At 44.2% G+C, this 20,214-nt stretch overlaps 4 protein-coding genes across 4 annotated transcripts in view; all 4 read right to left on the bottom strand.

The window, feature by feature from the left end:
* trpm6 (transient receptor potential cation channel, subfamily M, member 6) overlaps positions 1-8,459 on the bottom strand; it is a 27,718-nt gene extending 19,259 nt beyond the window's left edge. The window contains exons 1-16 of the mRNA XM_056602141.1: positions 8,177-8,459; positions 7,996-8,075; positions 7,873-7,911; positions 7,454-7,643; positions 5,929-6,142; positions 5,564-5,691; positions 4,957-5,128; positions 4,524-4,698; positions 4,301-4,424; positions 4,127-4,199; positions 3,816-3,916; positions 3,302-3,436; positions 1,884-1,937; positions 1,235-1,375; positions 507-626; positions 1-214 (exon numbers count right to left, since the gene is read on the bottom strand). The exon at positions 1-214 is cut by the window's left edge and continues 58 nt beyond it. Of these exons, the coding sequence (XP_056458116.1) occupies positions 1-214; positions 507-626; positions 1,235-1,375; positions 1,884-1,937; positions 3,302-3,436; positions 3,816-3,916; positions 4,127-4,199; positions 4,301-4,424; positions 4,524-4,698; positions 4,957-5,128; positions 5,564-5,691; positions 5,929-6,142; positions 7,454-7,643; positions 7,873-7,911; positions 7,996-8,075; positions 8,177-8,209 (1,993 nt within the window). The 5' untranslated portion in view covers positions 8,210-8,459. The remainder of the gene's footprint in view (positions 215-506; positions 627-1,234; positions 1,376-1,883; positions 1,938-3,301; positions 3,437-3,815; positions 3,917-4,126; positions 4,200-4,300; positions 4,425-4,523; positions 4,699-4,956; positions 5,129-5,563; positions 5,692-5,928; positions 6,143-7,453; positions 7,644-7,872; positions 7,912-7,995; positions 8,076-8,176) is intronic.
* A 1,190-nt stretch (positions 8,460-9,649) lies between these two features.
* Positions 9,650-11,240, bottom strand: wu:fa19b12 (uncharacterized protein LOC560551 homolog). Its single transcript, XM_056601689.1, has 2 exons — positions 10,735-11,240; positions 9,650-10,524 (listed from the first exon to the last, which is right to left on the bottom strand). The coding sequence occupies exons 1-2, from the start codon at positions 11,110-11,112 to the stop codon at positions 10,363-10,365; spliced, it is 540 nt and encodes a 179-aa protein (XP_056457664.1). The 5' UTR covers positions 11,113-11,240; the 3' UTR covers positions 9,650-10,362.
* Positions 11,241-11,348: 108 nt separating this feature from the next.
* Positions 11,349-16,824, bottom strand: carnmt1 (carnosine N-methyltransferase 1). Its single transcript, XM_056601684.1, has 8 exons — positions 16,659-16,824; positions 15,867-16,062; positions 15,093-15,259; positions 14,626-14,766; positions 13,431-13,609; positions 13,172-13,285; positions 12,910-13,013; positions 11,349-12,687 (listed from the first exon to the last, which is right to left on the bottom strand). Exons 1-8 carry the CDS (start codon positions 16,805-16,807, stop codon positions 12,373-12,375), a joined length of 1,365 nt encoding a protein of 454 aa, XP_056457659.1. The 5' UTR covers positions 16,808-16,824; the 3' UTR covers positions 11,349-12,372.
* Positions 16,825-17,262: 438 nt separating this feature from the next.
* LOC130391499 (serine protease inhibitor 2.1-like) lies at positions 17,263-20,191 on the bottom strand. The gene is made up of 6 exons (XM_056601685.1): positions 20,107-20,191; positions 19,142-19,796; positions 18,975-19,045; positions 18,644-18,840; positions 18,305-18,449; positions 17,263-18,187 (listed from the first exon to the last, which is right to left on the bottom strand). The coding sequence occupies exons 2-6, from the start codon at positions 19,788-19,790 to the stop codon at positions 17,993-17,995; spliced, it is 1,257 nt and encodes a 418-aa protein (XP_056457660.1). The 5' UTR covers positions 19,791-19,796; positions 20,107-20,191; the 3' UTR covers positions 17,263-17,992.
* Positions 20,192-20,214: the final 23 nt, after the last annotated feature.

The following is a 20,214-nucleotide window of genomic DNA, read 5'->3' on the forward strand; positions in this document are numbered from 1 at the left end:
CAGAGGCCATGGAGCGGTACATCTTGCAGGCCACCGTGGCGCGGGCCAGCGCCTCCTCGCCATGCTGCCACAGGAACAGCGCCATCTGCTGGCGGCGCTGCAGCACCGCCCACACAAACAGGTCGTTGAAGTTGAAGTGCACGAGGCGCGTGACGTCGGCGGCCGTGGCCGCCGACGCCATCGCCTCTTGGTTGCCGGGATACGGGTCTGTCCCCTGAGCGAGGGGGGGGGGGGGGGGGGGGGGGGGTAGACACAGCCAAGCCACACAGAGTTAACACTTTAGACGTGTAGACGCATGTTAGATAGTAGACACTAGAATGCCTTGATCAGTAAAAGTCAGCACAAGTATAAAACTTTTCCATTGCGTAACAATAGCTCCTTTTAAAGGAGTATTAGGACTAAATATAGACAGCTGAATTCCAAAAAGGGGGCAACGGAAATCAACCAAGCGAGCAGCAAAGTGTGACTCGACAGTTGTGTCTGTGTGTCGGCCTCGCCCCGCCCACCTTGCACTTGTACGGCTGAGCGGTTCTGAAGAAGTGAGGCCGTTGTGGGACTCTGGGGGGGTTGGATGTCAGCACTCGCCTCGGTTTGGACAGGAAGCAAGCGCTACCCCGGGCTTTCTCCTGCGTCAACACAGGCAAAGCGGTCAGGTGAGGTGAGATAGGCATCCAAGATAGACACACATTGTTTATAAAACAATGTGTGTCTAGACGGTACGTACATGCTGTTTCGTCATTTAGCAGATCACTTTATCCAAAGTGGTTCACAGTGATTGTTTTGTTAGTGATGAGCTTCAATAGGTAATGGCATCTTGCTCTAGACCGTTGTGAACATTGGGATTCCAACCTTGTACCTTTCCGCTTACGGTCGAACCCATTGCCCTTAGGCCAGTGGTTCTCAAACTTGTTCTATTAGTTTACCCCTTTTAAGATATTTTTACCCCCTTCACAGGCACAAAATCATTTTGGGAGAAAAAATAAAGATTCTCCTATATCTTTGTTTTCAGATTTACATTTTAACCACTTGTCAAATTCAATGATTTTTTTTGTCTAGCTTTTACAATTGAAACTTGTTCAAGGTGAAAAAATTACCCGCTGTAGTACCCCCAAGTACCCCCAAGGGGTACGCGGACCCCACTTTGAGAACCACTGTCCTACACTGCCCCCCTTATGTACATCCTCATCGAATCATCTTAATGGCGTTCTTAACGGCGTGTTGCTTTCCTTCTCACTTTGTTCTGGATCTTCAGGAGGTTGTAGGCCGCTCTGAAACTCTTGCGCGTGTAGATGCTCCGGTACGCTCCTCCAATCAGGTACTCTATCACCAGGCCCATGTCGACCAGAGTGAGACGGTACCCTCTTGGCATGGAGCTCTGACCACAAACACACACACACACACACACACGACACACATGCAAATGGGGACCGCTGGTTTGGGTAACCTTCCTGCTGCTTTCATGGGAATTCATCGGTCGTTAAAGGGGACATATTTGACCACCAGGTATGAGTGTGATTAGTCATTATAAGCTGTTTTGAAAATGTGCAGCTTGTGCAGCATCTGACATCACAGGTGGGCGTGTCCACCTAGATGAATGATGGATAGATGACCAACGTTTGCCACAGTCCACTGGGTAGGCTGGTAGACTGATCTATCCAGCGCACGTCTAGGTGGACTCGCCCACCTGTGATGTCAGAAGCTGCACATTTTCAAAATGGCTTGTACTTGCTAATCACAATCAAACCTGGTGGTATAATATGTCCCCTTTAAGATTGTATCGTCGTAAGGTTTACGTGACGGAGATGGAGGGGGATCCATGTGCGGTAGGTTACGTTAAACTAGCGGGATCTGGAGCTGAGTCAAAACTAATGAGGGCCACTCACTTGTTTCACATCTGCGACGAGGTGATGGAGAAAACAGTCGGACGAGGCCTGTGGCTGAAAGAAACAATTACATTTGTATTTTACTTGACTTTCGAACTAAATAAGAAAATTAGTAAGAAAATTTGTTTCATATGAATAACGGGGCTGATTCTCTTTTTGAGGGACTTCTTATCAATAGGTTATTAATCAACCCTTATTAATAATGAGTCACTACTGAGGAGATAGGGAAAGATAAGGGTTGCACGTAAAGAGTCTCAGAGCAGTGGACCAAAAGAAAAATGAACACAACTATAGAGAAGAACAAAAGATGAATTGCCCAAGAACTCCTTTCTTTGGAAAAGGCTTTGTGGTGGACGTTATTTGAACTGTATCGACAATGTGAATCTGAATACGTGAGAAGTTTATGGTCAAAAAGGAAAAAATTGTATAAAGAAAAGTTGTCTCTGCACAGAGAGGCCACTCAGCAATCAAAGCCTGAAGCGTTGAAGTGAGCCCCCAACAGGGGGCACACTGCAGACACTGACGCCCCTACTCTCTTCAGGCATCCCAGGATGGAGCTCATGGTGTAGCTGTGAATCACCCGAGGCTGTCTCACTCCCCCCCCCCCCCCCCCCCCCCCCCCCCCCCCCCCCCCCCCGCGACCCCAAGGCTCAAAGTGTGAAATGGTTACTAACTAGATAATAACTCAGAGCTTACATTCGTCTTAGTGTCTTGAGAAAATCATGCATTATGGAAATTCCCATTAAAGTTGACTGATTATTATTATATGAATTATATGAACCATTATTATTATGGTTAAGAGTGAAGTCCAGCCATAGTTTCTAAATGTGAGTCAAGCTCTATGCCCCTGGGGGCCTGGAAATGAACAATTGGCATTTCCTCTGTTTACACGGCGATGAGGGAGAGCCAAGTTGAGACAAAGAGAGTGTCCGGCGAGACACACTGAAACACTGGGCTGGGGAAACAATCAGGACGAACAAATCACCAGCTCAACCACTTTTCAACCATTTTCCCACTTGGTTTCCGTTATCTGATTCCTACTAGCAGTGGACGCTAGCTAGCCAAAAGCGACTTAGAGTTGATATGTTACAACCTTTTAGTCGCGATTCCCTCCATGGAGTGCCCTATTCATGAATATAAGGTCTTATCTGAGTATGTGAATGGCAGAAGACTTCACAATATTGCCCTACTCTGGACAGCGTTGGTCATCCTCTGTGTGTGGACGTGCTGTTGTTTTACAAATCTCCATGGAGGGCATTGTGACTAAGATCTCCCAACATCCTCTGAGTCAAGCTGTTTACAGTAAAATGCGCTGTGGCAGGCCCAAGGAATGACAGAGATAAGCTGGGAAGCAGTTGAAGAGAACAAGCGAAGGAAAGAAAAAAAAAGCTAGCAAGCAGTTTCTTGGTCTTGAGTACCGTGTTGAAGAGTTCTTCGAGGCGCTCCACGGTGAGGAACCGGCTCATGGTCATGCCGTTGTCGATGAGCAGCTGGACAAACGCCACGCGGTCCATGACCAGGGCGTCCAGCATGGACTGCTCAAGGGAGTCTCTCTGAGCACCAAAGAGGGTCGAGTTAGAGTGGACTCTCTGGGCAACACAGAGGGTCAGGTTAGAGTGGACTGGAGCAGCACAATCATAGCAATAGCCTCACAGCATCATAGCCTCAGTTAGTTTTAAGATTCATCTTGTAGTTAGCGTCAATAACGCCTAAGTCAAATAGATCACTTAGGCAGATAGGGATTATGGAATGTAAAAAGCACTCTGATTGGCTTAAGATATAGCCAATGAGGTGCAGTGAGGTGAGAGTAGAGTTGGGCCAAAATATGACTTTGGCAATAATGCATAGAGGCCAACGATATGAAATCTATGGATTATACTTTAGAAGCACAATGCTATTGTAGTCTGGAGGGGAGAATCCGGTCACGCTCACCTGCCAGTACTGCCCATACACAAGAATCTTGTCCTTAGCAATATCCGGTCTGTCCCATGCTAGTGCCATGCCCAGCTGCTCTGCAGGACTGGCGTTGGTGCCTGTTGATCATAGGGAAGAGAGAGCACAGCCGAAATGGGGACTTTAACCATGCTGTTTTCGCTATAGATGGGTCACTTAAAGCTGGGGTAGGCGATTTATTTCAAAAGCATTTTTTGTCATATTTGTTGAAATTCTCTTTGCATCCTGACAGGAAACAATGAATTAGCTTTTTGCAGTAATATCAAAACGAAGATGTATAATAGAAATACCCTTGAGTATAGAAGTCAAAATGGCCGAATCTGTCGTCTGTTGGTCTTTGGATTCTGAGTCGAAGATGGTGATCTGTGCATTCAGTCGATCAAAGATGGATGAACCAAAAGGTTATCATTTCAGGGAAATATTCAAATATTCCATTTGTAAAACACACCCATTCCTCTACTAACCGACAGCCTGTAATCCATGCAATTCAGAAGCAGATAAAAGATGTCAGAGGCTTCTTTACTGTCCACTCCAAACTCTTTTCCAATCTTATCCAGGAAGTCTTCCTGAAGGTCAGCATCCAGCTGTCTATCAACACACATAACATAGAGTATGTAGAGCTGTATTTCGCAGGCCAGATCTTCAATGCAAGCCCGATAAGTTAAAACAAATATCCCATACGAATACCTATCCATAGCGGTCTGCTTGTGCAAGAAGGCAAGCAGGTCTGCGGCTTTGCCCGATCCCTCGAACACAAACACAGGCACGGGAGGATTGCTGCTGACGTAGTCCAACACTGTGGTGACCACGGCTGGACCTCCTTCAACCACCACACACACCACAGGCACTCCCTGGTTCATGCCTATGAGATGGTGGGGGGTACAGAGATAAAATGGTTAATCTGATGAGATGTCACACTAGTAAATCTGCTCTTCAACTAAATCGTTTTTCAAGCAAAAACCCACACAACCCACGGATTAAAATTACTTTTATGATCCTGAGGGAAATTGTTTCAGTTGCGAGCACTTAATTACAAACACTAAAGCACACTCAGCCAATTGAAATATAGAAATGTGAAAAAAAACATAAATGGACAAGAAACACATAGGAAGCAACTCACGAGGGTGTATCCTCTGCTGTTGAATGTGCTTCTCCAGGCGCCTTCTAAAGCCGTGCTGGCACCCATACTTCCCTATGGTGCCATCGTCCACCAGTAGGAAGTGGGAGTGAAAGTTGTTCAGACAGTCTCTCTTGCTCAGAGGGTTTCCCAGAGACTGGTAGGGCCGGTGCACCTAACAACCGGACAAGAGAGACCGCATGAAGGGCAAGAACGAATGACAGTAGAAGGTGCTAGAGAGATACACTGAAGCGGTCAGTATACTACAAAATGATATGTTATGTCGGCTGGCCGAGATAAAATAAAAGTCCTTTCTAGACATATTTGTTTCGGACTCTCGCGTTTGGGTCACCGAACTTGCCGTTAGTTAATATGAAGTCGTTGTGGAGAAAAGGGACATTAGGTCAAAAATAAATAAATAAATCATAGCCCCCTTGATTTTCTGAATAATCATACACAACATTGCATTGCGATCATCGATTGTTGCAAGTAAAAAATTCTTTGAGGTGCAACAAGTACAAGAATGGCGAGGTATGCCGAACTTCTTCCCCGAATGAAGCGTGATGCGCGCTATAGTCGAACCAGATTGAGCGATGGGTTTCAAACTCACATCCCTGCCGATGAGGTCATTGTTGTTGTTGTTGATCATCCCCCAGGGGGTCACCCCCACCGTGTTCCTCTTCCTGAGGTTGTGGCTCCCAAACTTCTTCTGGGCCTCGCCCACGTACTTGGAGACGCCTGGACCGTGCCGTTGAACGAGGACTTTATTATTAATACAATCATAGCATGCGTAAGGATCTTGTGTGACATTAACTCCACTTGAGCACCAGTTCCTAAGGATGGCCTTGGTTCCAAATGAGAGTCAAGACAATGAATGCTTTAAAAATCATGAAAACCGTCTGAGCAAAAAAAATAAAATAAAATAAAAAATCGATCCACAATTATTGATTAGCTTTGTTGGTTCCCGACTCGTACCGGTGTTGATCCCGTCGGTGAGGATCCAGGCACCGGTGCTGAGGGCGGCCGTGAGCAGGCCCTTGCTGAAGGCCCGGCTGACCTTGGGGGGTAGGATGAGGTTCTCGGAGCCCCCTTGGACGGAGATCAGCAGCTTGGGTCGGTCCATCTGCCACTCGCTCAGCATCAGCTGGAGAACGTCGTCGGCTCTGGAGTCCACCGACACACGGACGTACTGGAGAGGAAAGGACCGGTATACGTTTATAATGGTTTTTGTACAGCACATGTGACGAGCCTGTTGGTTCCTTGTTCTCACTCTCCTAGAAAACTAGGACTTCGGATGACTGATTGGTAACATGGGTTGAGAGTTATTACACATTATATAATACATAATATACAATTATATATTTTACATCCTAGTTAGTAGTAGTTATAACAGTTATGACCAATTTGAACCAGAGGCTCCAAGGGTGCTGATACAGATTACAGATTACAACAGCACTGGGATTTACAAAAAGGTATAACTCGACTTAACAGGTGTTTTTGAATAACTTTTAACTACATTAACGATGATAGCTGTAAGGTAATCGGAATCAACCAAGCCTCCGAAGCGAATGTCAACAGACTCTAATTTCACTGCCTGGCTGCCCAATAAATGGAAATGTACAGATAATTCATGTAACAACAGCTCTCCTGCAGTAACGTGAAGACCTATAAATGTAGCCAACTAGTTGGCAGGAAAATGTTTATGCTCTGTTTGGCAACAGTCCATTCCAAGTCCATGAACTGTTTGTGTTGGCAGTGCCAAATAAATTATTAATTTAACGAACAAATCTAAATCTGTTTCTGCTCATTACTGTTACATAATTGTTGAACTGCTATGTATAAGATATAACACACTCCCTCACATGTGCTATTGCCTTATTCAATGACAATTCAACAAAGATATCTAGTCAACTAAATAATCATGAGATAATCACGAAACCGCACATTTCTGAAACCACCCTCGGAGGTGGTTTCAAATCTATGCGGCGAATGCGGTTTCGTTAGGAGGATTCGTGTGGACGCCTGAAACGCAAACGATGACGTCATTACCCCCCCACCAGCTGGGGGACAGAGTTGCGTTGACATTTTTATATATTATTTTATTTGTATTCTTTTTGTAGCTTTAAATAAAGCCCCTTGATCAATGTAATTACTAACTGTACATTAAAAAGTATTTCTGCTCAATTTAAAAGGTTGAATCTCCTCATGACTGAATGTTTGTATACAGCGCGCAGGCTGTGTGCGCGCAGGCTTGATGCGCCCCACTTTTTTCTGTGGAGAACCAGCGCCTTGATTATACGGGCGTAAACGGGCGAAAAGGGGCGAAAACGAGACTTGAGCACGGTACATGTGTGAGACGGACTTGGGCACGGTAGAGATGGCCTAGTGTGAGTGCACCCTTAGTTATTATAGTAACACGTCCCCTGTTTGCACGGCGTATACTGAATGATAGTTCAATATTTTCACTCCTTTGAGGGGTCTGGACTTATTTCAAACCCACCTTTGCGCGACAGACCCGCGCGGCACTATCCTGGAAGTCTATGGTGCCATAGGAATCGGTGGGGCTGGCTATGGTGTGGCACTCTGTGGACCAGTGCTCCTCCACCTCCGGCCCAGGTCCGGGAACCAGAGATATCCGGGGGCAGGAATACTGCCAGGAATGCTCCCCTATTAGGCGTCCACAGCAGCATCTGAGCAGTGCAGAGGAAGAGTCTAGTTAGGACTATAGTCCAAGGATCTGTTGAAACAGGACTTGCCAAAAAGTGTGGCGCTGAAATGTTGACCATACAAGACCAACATTTTACAATCAGACAATATCGAATGTTTACTAATATACTGTACATACTAATTAATAAGTTGTATAGAGGGAAAATATAACAACAGATATAAAAACTATGAACATAAAATATCATAGCCTACCTGATCAGGTTTTGACAAACGTGGCATATTGGAACACATCTGTAATACACAGGAATCAATATTTTAAACATCTCTTTTAGACATTCTCTGAGACTGGTTGTGTTAAACTAAGAGTTCGTTTACCGGTGTGGCTCCCGCGTGGAAGGAATAAAATGCACACAGTCTCTTTTGGAGAAGCTTTCTTCAATCCACGATCTCCGTGTCTAAAAATAAAGAAAAAGTGAACTTGTTTAAAAGTTTGGAGGGCATTAAATTACCTCGCCGTCTGAATCTAAAGCCAAACTTGTAGTATAGTTGAGGTGACCTTTCCAGTGAAGCCCATTGCGTCGTTGAACATAATTATGTCACTTTTCCCCGTTCAGCCACCAGCAACAGCAGAATATCCAAGCATCCGTCTCCGACTTGCGCTCTCTGATTCTTGCAACATCGTAAATGGTACAGCGATGAGAAGCTAGTAAACCTGCCATCAATACTTCTTTCGTTCTGCCCACTCAATGCATCAGCTCTGGGAATTTCCACAGATAAGAATACCCCGAAACAAAGGCCTGACTGGTTGCAACATTGATAAAAGGAAAAACCGAGTGTCACTTCCTTAGCACTGTGTGTGTGTGTGTGTGTGTGTGTGTGTGTGTGTGTGTGAGCCCAGTGTTCACATGGGCACGTCTGTGTGTCAACCCAAAACAACAACACGCAGGCATGAGCATTGCAATAGGCATGGCTGAAAGGCATGCGTTACAGGGCTATACGTTTACATTAACATGTAGGGCGTTTATAGACGCTTTGATCCAAGGCCACTTAAACACCTGTAAACTAAGCAAATATGTTCATTAATAGATGTGGTGGAATAATGGTGTTAAGTGAATACTTTTGTATATCAGGTGTTTTCAATAGTTGTGGACCCCCAGTTCAATATAAGGTCTTATATATTCCGTGACCCCAGTAGATACAGAATAATAACAGGCTAATAATAATCAATAAAAAAAATATTCTGCGTTATACGCTACTTTTATTTTAAAAGCCACCATGGGTTTCTTCGGGTCCCTGGCCCCGGGGACGTCGTCTGCGACCGGTGTTACCAAGTCCAGGTTACTTTTTGAGGAGCCTGGACGTGAGCACCCCAGTGCGGCCCAGTCATGGGTCGTTCGTCCCCATCCACGGGCCTCCTGTGGTCGTTATCCAGGACCCTGTCGCCCAGACGCTCCGTGATGGGGTCACATAGGACTGCACTGGGGCTGTGGTCCTGGGGAACCAAACCGAGACTAAGCTGAATTTACAAAGGGATTTAACCATTTAACAGTTTAGAATTACATGATTTACGATCTAAATTGCTATTAACAACCTCGAGTTTAATAACTAACCAACATGGTGGCCTAATATCTTATCAATGAGCCGGGCAACAAGACCCTATTCTAAAGGTCAAGAAAATTCTTTCAAACAGCCTTGACAAGTTAATAACCCACCTTAAAACACAAATGACATTTTCCATTGTGGAATGAGAACAGCATGTGTTTGACCTGCCATTTAGTGGGTAAATATTAACTTATAATTGCTACAAGTATTAACATTGGATTGCCTTCCCGTGCCCTAATAGACAGAACCAAAGTGTCTGTGATTTTAATAAACAGAGGGTTAAGGCCTAAAGTAGTTACAAGTACTACTTGTAAGTGATATTGTGGAAAGTAAAATGTGGTGGAATGTGAGATTCGTACACATATCAGGGTTGTATGTGCTTAAAACACATCTTTTGTGTGCTACTGTTTTCCAACCAACTTGCTAAGAAAACTAAAAACACATAGTTGAGGATAAAAACGTTTATTGTAAAAACTTTATACAAATGTCCTGACAGTGTTCTACGAAGAGCAGTACCATGACCAGTAACACCACATAAGGAATTCAACACGGCCGGTTAAGAAACAATGGAAGTCTATCATATCTCTGCAATTCAAAAAAGTGTTTGCATTATTCGCTTACATCTTAAAAGGGAAGGGTGGACAAGAAGACGTTTTCAGATCTGAAATACATGTACAAAATACAGCCAAACTACATTCATGATGCAAGAGCAATATGGAATTGGAGATCACATCAAAACAACAAAAGATGGACAAGAACAACTAACCAGAATTGATTGGCTTGGAGTGCAAGCATTTTTATGTATTTCAAGTCTAGTGGGTGCATTATGTTTCCGCATCGCTCTGTATGTCTGACTGTGTCGGTTGTTTGTAACTTATATCTGGAATTATGTTAATACTGTTAAAAAAAAAAATAGGATGTTCGACTTGTGTCTAGACTGAAAGAGATGTAGGTCTACATGAAGAACCAAAGAAGAATTCTGGAATATTTCCAAAATCAAAACAACAATATGCAGCCTCCTCAGAAGCGACCTCAACACATGGAATGTTGTCAATGACTTTTTTTTAGCAGAAACAGAAGGGAAGTCAGTTTATCACATTGTTATGGACTAGTGTATCGACGGTTTTGTGTTGACGATATTCATGTTTCCATGCCATCTTTCGCAGTCACATTTTTCCTGGACTCTGATTTGGAGTCTTCATCCTCCAGGAGCGATAGATCTAAGGCAGGCAAAGGGGTTCTCCAGAACTGGAAATAGTTAAAACTGATGTCTTCGCTGTCGTCGTTCTTGTCGTTATTTGCCTAATTGATGGCAAAAAAGAAAGAAAAAAAGATTTTGATAAGATACATGATCAAAGTATCACAGATAATACACCTCAAATACTATTACCACCACTCCGACTCTTTAGTGGCACCTAGTGGATTATTTATGCTATTGCACCGGCCTCGGTGCACAATGGTTTTACGCCGTTGTTCTAAACGACGAACCGCAAGTTACATATATGAACTTACTTTAGCAACTTTTTGAACGGTCTTCTGAGGCACATCCGCATCATCCCGAGCACGTTTCTTGGCGATGTTCCGCGTGGGAGACGTCGACCGATCTCGGCTGCTACTAGAACTGTCGGCCATTGCACTGTTTAATGCGTGATTGCCTGGATCATCCGTTGCAGGTTTGCGATTAAGAACTGATTCCTGCACGTCTGCCTCTTCAGGGGAATAGGGTCTCTTTCTGCAGCGGCTTCCCAGGAGAGCTTGCAGAGATGGCGGATCAACTGGCCCAGATGTAGCGCTGCCTTTCAGTTGCATGTCTAGACTACAAAGTGAACCATAACACGTCTTAGTAGGAACTCCGCCAAACAATGCGTCTTCTGCACGCCTTTTAGTCATGAAGGCTGTGTTCGGTGAATCAGAAATCGCGGCTATAATAAAGTATTGTGCTACTGTTTTCTTGCCGCCACCGATGTCGCATGTATGTTACCAATAAGGAAACGAGTAACGTCTCAATGACCAATGGGAGGGCTGAGATCTGCTAGCCCCGCCCACATGGCAGCTCCATGCGGGCCTTTATTTTCCTAACGTCGGTAACTCGCGATGCATCTAATTGTCAAATGAAACAATGATCACCTGTTAACCCACATAAAACTTACCACGTGAACAATCTGAACGGGCTACCTAAACGCACAGTCGAGAAACGAAAGAGACTATATGCGGTTCACATCATTTTCTTTAATGTTTATTGCAAAGTCATAGTAGAAAATACAATTAGTACTGATAATGGTGTCCAATCATACAAAATAAGTTTAAAACAACTTCGTATCCCTATGACAGGGCTGTGGAGATATTTCTCTGGATTCAGTGAAAAATAAATACCTTAATACGTAAATGAGATGCACAAGTCACAATCAGTCCAAATACATTTTCTCCCCCAAAAAACACAAAAATGCGCACAAAAAGTATTTCAACATCGGATTAAAAATTGACTTCAAGACAAAAAATCCCTCCGGAACAAAGAAGGAGTTTGGCAGGTGATGGGTCAATTTGTCTCTCTTTTGAGGTACTGTGTGGATAAAAAATCAAACTGAATGAAAATCACATGATGGTGTCCATACTCCTTTGATCGTTTCGTTTTAGCGTTCCTCAAATACATTTATTTGACCCCAATGCTGCTTTAAGTCGGCAGCTCTGGCGATGGCGGTCATGTTTGTGAGCGTGTGCGATCGTTGTGTGTGTGTGCGGCCGTTGCGTGTGTGTGCGGTCGTTGTGTGCGTGTGCGGTCATCGTTTGTGTGTGCGGTCGTTGTGTGTGTGTGGTCGTTGTTTGTGTGCGGTCGTTGTTTGTGTGTGCTGTCGTCTGGCGTGTGTGCGGTTGTTGTGTGTTTCTGCAGTTATTGTGTGTGTGTGTATGTGCGCAGTCGTGTGTGTGTGGTCGTTGTGGGTGTGTGCGGTTGTTGTGTGTGTGTACGGTCGTTGTTTGTGTGTGCTGTCGTTTTGTGTGTGTGTGGCCGTTGTGCGTGTGTGTGCGGTCATTGTGTGTGTTTGTCTGCACGGTCTTGTATGTGTGTGTGGTTGTTGTGTGTGTGTGCCTTTGTGTGCGTGTGGTTGTTGCGTGTGTGCGGTCGTTGCGTGTGTGTTTGTGTGTGTGGTCGTGTCACGTTAGCCCGCTCTCTCGCCGCGGGGACTTTGCACACGGCGGCGCGATGCATGCTTCATCGTCTTCCTCGCGGTCGCCGTTGGCGTCTTCCTCGCGGTCGCCGTTGGCGTCTTCCTCGTGGCTGCCGTTGGCGTCTTCCTCGCGGTCAACGTTGGCGTCTTCCTCGCGGTCAACGTTGGCGTCTTCCTCGCGGTCGCCGTTGGCGTACACCCGGGCCGGCTTGCGCGCCACAAAGAAGACGCAGTCGTAGACGTGTCTCAGCATGGAGCGGTCGTTCTCCGTGTATGTCGTCTTCACAGACTCCCTCTCCACCTGACGGGAGGGAAAACCATTTATAGAACACAACTCTCTGATGGCGAACTTGATTGCAAATTATAAAATTACAAATTATTATATCGATTTTTTAAATAATTGTGGATAATATAAAGGACAAGAAAACAATACTGATGTTAAATTGTTTATGTTTCTTTATAAAAGGGTCATTAGAATTCAAAGAGAGATCAAACAATCCCAAGTTAACGAAGCTGTATTCACCTCTAGCTGGAAGCCATACTTAACGATAGCCGCCCTGATGTCCTCGTAGCTCAGTTCGATGGACAGCTCGTTGGCCATGTTCTCAAAGTGGTACAGCAATGGCCCTGTTGAAACACAGAAATCACGCAGGAATGATTTACACAATCAATCGGACAGACTGTAGAACATGGCTCCCTTTAGAACTCTGGTGTGGTTGACCAGGAATAGTACTCCTAGAACGTGCTGAGGTGACACGCCTGTAGCTTCTCATGGAGGGACTCACCTAGGTTGATCCAGACCCCTCCAGGCTTGAGAACCTTCCAGATGGTCTCCAAATAGTCCAACACATTGTGAGCCGTGTCTATAAAAAAGCAGGTTGCAACACAATCCCAAGAATCTGAGGGGAAAATAGAAAGAGTGTCAGAAGCCTAAACTCTTGATGCAAAGGTAAACACACCGTTCTAATACACTCAATGTTTTTTTGAGAGGCACATTGCATAAGGTGTGTGTGGGATTCGACCATATTGCCCCTCGTTTCTCACCAGGTTCTGTGTACACCTCGCAGAAATCCCCCGCTACCATGGAGAAGTCTGAGGTAACGGGTAGGCTCTGGGGGTCAATGTCAGGGACGCTGACGGGTCGAGTCTGGTCAGATGACCTCTTGTTGTTGCTAAACTGGTGGATCCAGGGGTAAAGGGTAAGAGAGTTCACCTTCTCGCACCTGAAGTGAGCGTCCAACAGGTAAGAGGGCAGGGGTGGATGGCAGTGGCAGTAAGAAGATCGCAAGCAAAGTCGTTCTAAGCAAATGATATGTCGGACAGATGTTCAGTTAGGACATAGAAAAAAGACATGGTTCTCTATGGAGCTAAAATTTACAAAACAAAACAATCGGCATGGCAATAAATGCCATTGTGCTTTAAGAAATTGTAGAAGTAAGACTTGTTAGCAGTAGGGCCACTGGCAACATAACCAGAACATGGCCATTATTGAGAATGAATCCAAATCTTTAAGAGAAAAAAAATGTGCTCTATAGATAGTTACAAGGTAATAATTATTTTTTCTAATGAAACAGGTTCTGTGTTGCAACTAACAAACATACATTTAGCATGAAAAATAAGTGTGAATGCTAGCTGATAACAACCAATGGTTTTTTTCCACCAGACTATAGCGGCCCAGCTCTACGCGGCTCGACTGTCTACCTCCGGGAGGCAGACCAGCACTGCTTGGATTTGCATTCGCATCACAACCGGGCTTCCCGCTCTACATTGTTTGTTTAACGGAGGACGTGCTTGTCTTGAGTCGATTACATCATATTACAGATATACTTTAGCCTAACGTAATATCTGATTGATTATTTTATTAGACAATTCATATATTTGTGTTGTTTCAGACCGGCGATGTCCGTGACGGAATTCAGTTTGATGGTCAAAAGTGACACTTTTTTAAGAACACAGTTAATTGTTATCATAGGTCCTAGAGCTCCCAACAGCAACCAGAGCTGCCCCTCGGAGATAGTACATCTCGCGGGTGGACCATCACGTTTAAACTGGTAGTAGAAACGCGTATCAGCGCCGCATGGTAGTAATGGGTACGGCCAAAAATTCTGATGGAAAAACGCCACAAAAAGGGGTCTTTTGTAACTAGTATATACATAAATATAATCTAGAATATATGTCATATACTGTACTGTATATTTTATAGAGCATGTTGCATTATAACCTGAGTGTAAACTCGTACCTATTCAGCACATAGTTTGAGGAGAACAACATAAAGAAGCTCCACTCATTTCCCTGGCACATGTAGCCCAGACGGGCGATCTCCCAGGCCAGACGCCCGAGCCCGGCGCCGGGAACCAGCACGCTCAACTTGGAAACATCACTGACACACAGAGAACACAGATGAAAAGGAATGGGTTAATACTGTCATCCCACATAGCAAGCATTGGGACAGTATTTCATCATTCATTTAGAGAAATTACAGTTTCTAATCAAAATAATAGGCACTCACAGGTTTACATTGGTCTGACAACAATTAACCCTGATTGTATTTGACAATTAACCCTGACAGTAAACTGAATGTCAAATAGCTTATCGTTTTAGATATTGAAGCAGTCATAACACTGTCATTTTATGTGAAACATTGGTTTGACTTTGCACAGTGAAAATACGAAGAATAATTGTTCAGGGTGTGTGCGAGCCTCTCACTATTGGTCGCTGGGGAAAAGCCTCTGGATCTCCTTGATGATGGGCAGGTAGCAGGTGTCCCTCTCTGCCTGGCCCACTTCACTCCAGTCTCGAACAAACTGCTTGATGGTGGACTTAAGTTTATCCATATCAAAGATAGAGGCGGGACGCAGTTTCTTCAACTCCTCCTGGAGAATACAGAGAGGGAGATATAATGTCCCAAAACGTTTACATCTGTCGAGATCTCAGAGCTCTTCAGGAGACCTTCGATCAACGTACCGTTAGCTGAATAATGTTTAAAGGATCTACTTTTAATACGGATTACAGATTACGGGTGCATTCATATTCTTACAATAGATCCAGAAGGATAGCCCCACCTAGACTACAAATACTGTACAATAGTTTGCTTTTCCTGTCTGATATTAAGTAAGTAAGTAAGTATTTTATTGTCTTATTGCATTATTGCCCCCCCAGTTATTGCACTTGTTCCATCACGGAAAGCTCCCTCCATTAAGTAGCTTAATTGATAGCGGTACCAGGGAGAACTTTAATCTATTTAGCCTACAAAATGGGAGCCGGTATCTTTTGCCCAGAGGCAACAGCTCATACTCCATGTTTAGGACATGGGTTGGGTCTGTGGCTATCTTAGCACCTTGCTTCCTAACTGTGTGCTCAAAAATCTCCTTTAAGGAGGATGGGGGCTTGGTCCCCATTATTTTCCCTGCCCCCTTAACAAGGTTCTGGAGTTGTGCTTTGGCTCTTACGGTAAGGTTATTATTATATATTCCACCCTACCTCCTCACCGTACTCCATGTTCTCAAACATGTCGATACAGTTGTGGACTATTGCATGGAGGACCTCCTGGTTGTGCTCCACACACTGGCTGATGTGCGTCAGGTTGGGAAGGACACTCGGCAGTAGGGACTGATGGTGCTGGGTTAAGCTCCGATACTGACGCTGAGCACGTTTCACCTGCTCGTGGACATGGGTGCTGACACAAATGAACAAAAACAGCATTGGTAACAGCGCAAGGTATATGATTGACACATGAATTTTCTTCTCATGCAGGCTAGCAATGTTTACTATAGGTATTCCTTTGTCTTCTCTCTTATAAGGTTGATCTACGCTAGCTGGAGAACAACTACATCACTAGGATAAAAAAATACTTCAAGGAACGTCATTTGGCCAAGTATATGCAGACACGTTTTGCATGGAAATATGGCAAATCGTTTAATGCAAATTTTGCTTTGTGATCACTAGTCATTTCTATAGAAAAGCTGTGTCTTAGATTATACTGTGGTTGGCTATCCACAAGCGAATAAGAGGACGTAACGAATTTAGTGGCAATTCGCATTGAGGGCTGGGTCCGAATGGTGGCCTGGGGCAAACATCAATTACCAGAGAATTGAGGGGGATGCCTAACATTTATTACCAGAGGTCTGAGGTGGCTAGCCTCTATTTCCAGAGGTCTGAGGCGGCTAGCCTCTATTTCCAGAGGTCTGAGGCGGCTAGCCTCTATTTCCAGAGGTCTGAGGCGGCTAGCGTGCGTTGTGCTTCATGCGCTTTACTGTCCAGGACTATTCCTACCTGTAGTATCTGAACGCATCGATTACTCTCCAGAAATGCTGCCTCTCTAGTTTTCGTTCTTCCTCCGGGGAATATTTGATTCTTTCTTTGTTATAATTAGGTTCATCCTGGTCTCCCTCCGCTACTTCGTCCCTTGTTATTTCGGCCATGTTTCAAGGCCACACAGATTCTATCCAATCGATTGACGAACATCATGCTTTGAAATGTTTCCAGGAAAAAGCAATCGAGCGATGCACCTTTTTAATGCTTTATTATCATCGGTTCTCATTCATTGCACACTTCCATCTTACATTCATGGTGAGCGTACAGCTTTCAAGTGACCTTTCTACAATTTAAAATGTGCGCTTCCGTGTGTGTTTGTGATTGACTCAATGTTACAATTAAAATGAACAGCACTTCGTTCAAACCATGGTGCTGAATAAATAAACATGTTGACAAAAACCTAATAGCTTCCAGATCAATATATTTCAATTGTAAAAACGTTATGCATTTGTTTATTTAGGGGGACATTTCTATTAACAAGAAGGAAACCATGCATGCTATTCAACTCTATCCCAGTATTTATTTTCACAAACACACACACACACACACACACACACACACACACACACACACACACACACACACACACACACAAAGATTGGTTGAAGGGGAGCGGTGAAAAGTTAGAATAATAATGGTCAGTAGAGTATAATGTTACATATGAGATCATGTATTTCAACACGTCAATTATGTAAGCCAATGTGTTTTTATTCACTAAAGATAGTCAATTTGTTTAATTTGAATGTCCTATCAACTATTGTAAAGAACAAGACTAGACTTTGAGGGGTTTGAATGGTGATTGGTAAATCCCTTCAAGCCAATTTAGGAGTTTGACTAACTCTAGAGTGCGAGGGATGTTCCCTTTTGAGAGTTGAGCAGAGAAAATGAACTTTGAAGCGTTTGACTCTCGTTCTAATATTTAAACAGCACTCTATATACTCTTGTGTAATGAGTGTTGCCTTCTTGATACACTGTATTGTTTAAGAATGACTGTGTTTACTTGAATTGATCAATTATCAATAATATAGAAATATAGCCTGAAAACTTGTCTCATTCATGCTCAGAACCAAGGCTGTTTAGTTCTTGGTTTATTGTTATAATTTCCCCTTTGTTCTCCATTCTTGCCCCCATTATTTTTTAATTGGTGCTCAACTGTACGTCGCAAGACTCATGATATCAACCACAAAGGGAACATGCTAATATATATAATCCATCCCTCCTCATATTATTTTACCACACAAACACACAGTCAAACAAATATATCTCATTAATTTTAGAGGAATTATTTATCTTCAGATGTTTGGGTTAACAATCTTTCCCATGAAGAAGATGTTTCCATTGTTGGAGTCCGTGATGAGGACAATGAAAGGACGGTTGAACTTCAGGACAGGGATTTTGCGGAAGGAGAGGAGGGTGATCCCTACTCCGGTGGCGGCTGCAGCGGTGGCCCCCGCCTCGTCCACGTCTAGCGTGGCTTGGTGCACCACCTTCAGAGGAACAGAGCAGCAGAGTGAGGGACAGAGCATCAGAGGGAGGCTGGACCGAGAAAAACATGGACGCTGGTTCACATGTCACGGTAAAAGTCAAGGCTTTTCTATCCTCACCTCGGAGACGCTCAGCCTCAGGTCTGAGATGCCACTGAAATCGGCGGCAGAGCCAAACATGTCTTGCATTCCCATTTCACTCAAAACGTTCTTCAGGGAGTGAGACATCTTGATGGAGAACTTGGGAACGAATATATCGGTTTGTCTGGAGAAAACAGGGATATATAGTGACTTTCAAAGTCTGATCTCAAAAAAATGCATCAGTGGAAATCATGATTGTGAACAACTACAACAAATTGCAGTTGGGTTAATTGAGGTCAATTCACGATGGCCTGTGCTCTCCATTCTAACCCCTTCAGATATAAAATAGATGCGTTGTCGACTTTCACGTAGGCCTACTTCCGTCGCATCCACTTGAGCCATTTGTTGACGTGGTTCTGGCAGATGACCTCCTCCAGCTCAGCCAAGCCTTTATCAGGCAGCACCAGCAGCATGGAGCTGGACCCGTTGTACTGCAGCTGCAGGACTGATGTGGAACTCTCCTTGTCATAGTAAGTGTTGACTGACTCCTCCATATTCATCATCTGTACTGGAACCTGTCGGAAATCGTTTTATAATTGTCATTGGAGAGTGTTGTGTAAACATAAATCATAATTCAAACAATATAAAAATGGGATATCCAATCATCACAGCTATGGGACGATTGTGACTAGAACATGTGTGCTGGAACCTGAGTCTGTTCGTCAACATGGAAAACGTCCTCCTTGGTGTCCGTGGGGTCAAACGGTAACTCCCATTTATCTACATCACGTACATGGGTGGGGAATAGACACAATCAGTTGACCACAACAATGAGACAGACACATAGACCCAACCACTCAATTAAAACGTGCTTACCTTTGAAGTACATGTAGCTGACTAGGTACATGAGTGTAGCAGGGTCCAGGTCTTCAACCAGCTTTTCAATCTTCCCATTGGTCTTCTCTGCCACATATTTATTAATGTTGCTCACACTCTCTGTGGCGTTGTGGAAGTCGAGAGCGAAGACGTCTGCGAGGTACTCCTGCTTCACCACCTCCATGAACTGGGCCCGTGGGCTGAAGGTTTCCTGCACAAACAGGGCCGTTCCTGCACTAAGGTCCTCTTGAGAGGTCCTATTAAACCCAGTGAGGAGTGATTTGAATGCCTTGTCTACATCAGCCTGGGTCAATAAAGAGCTGTTGAAGCCCAGACCAGTAAAAAGCTGCTGGTATGTGTCCCCACGGGCCCCGACAGACAACGCAGCCAGGGCAAGGGTCACACTTATTGGGGAGAAGAAAATGTTTTTGCCCTGCAAGTCTTTCTGAGCAGCTAATTTTTTGTACAACTGGGTGGCAAAGTCTGTGTTGGCTGAAGACACCAGTTTGAGGTTACTAGTGCTGTGATCAGACTCGTCGTGGTGGTGGTGGGCATGACCATCTTCATGGGAATGATCGCCATGATGATCACCTCTGCCCAAGCAGACCACAGCAGACAGGATCCAGATGCTCAAAGCAGCACGTATCATGGTGAACTAGGTGGAAAGATGACGGGAAGATTGAAACCATTGTGAATAAACATAGACCCCTCGTGCATTTACTAAATCGTTTGTTAGTTTCAAAAGCTAAAAGGTCATAATTAAATGTGTTCAGAATCTTAAGTCACATTTTGAGATCACATTTATGATGCCAAATAGTAGCATTTCCTTAGGGTTAGGCAGACAAGGATCAGAAGGAGGTGCACACAGGACCTAGATAATAAAAGTAGTAACCAACATTTTCATTATTAAATTGAATACATTTTTGTGTCTTTAAATGGTGATCGGAGGATGGAAGATCACTCACCTTCCCGGTTTAGAAGCCTGTATGACTACTACCCCAGACACAGAGAGAGATGTTCCTTTTTGAGGATTGCTCAGAGAAATTGAACTTTGAAATGTTTGTTCACTCTGT

The sequence above is a fragment of the Gadus chalcogrammus genome, chromosome 11 (assembly GCF_026213295.1).
Source record: "Gadus chalcogrammus isolate NIFS_2021 chromosome 11, NIFS_Gcha_1.0, whole genome shotgun sequence".
In the NCBI taxonomy this organism is placed as follows: Eukaryota; Metazoa; Chordata; class Actinopteri; order Gadiformes; family Gadidae; genus Gadus; species Gadus chalcogrammus.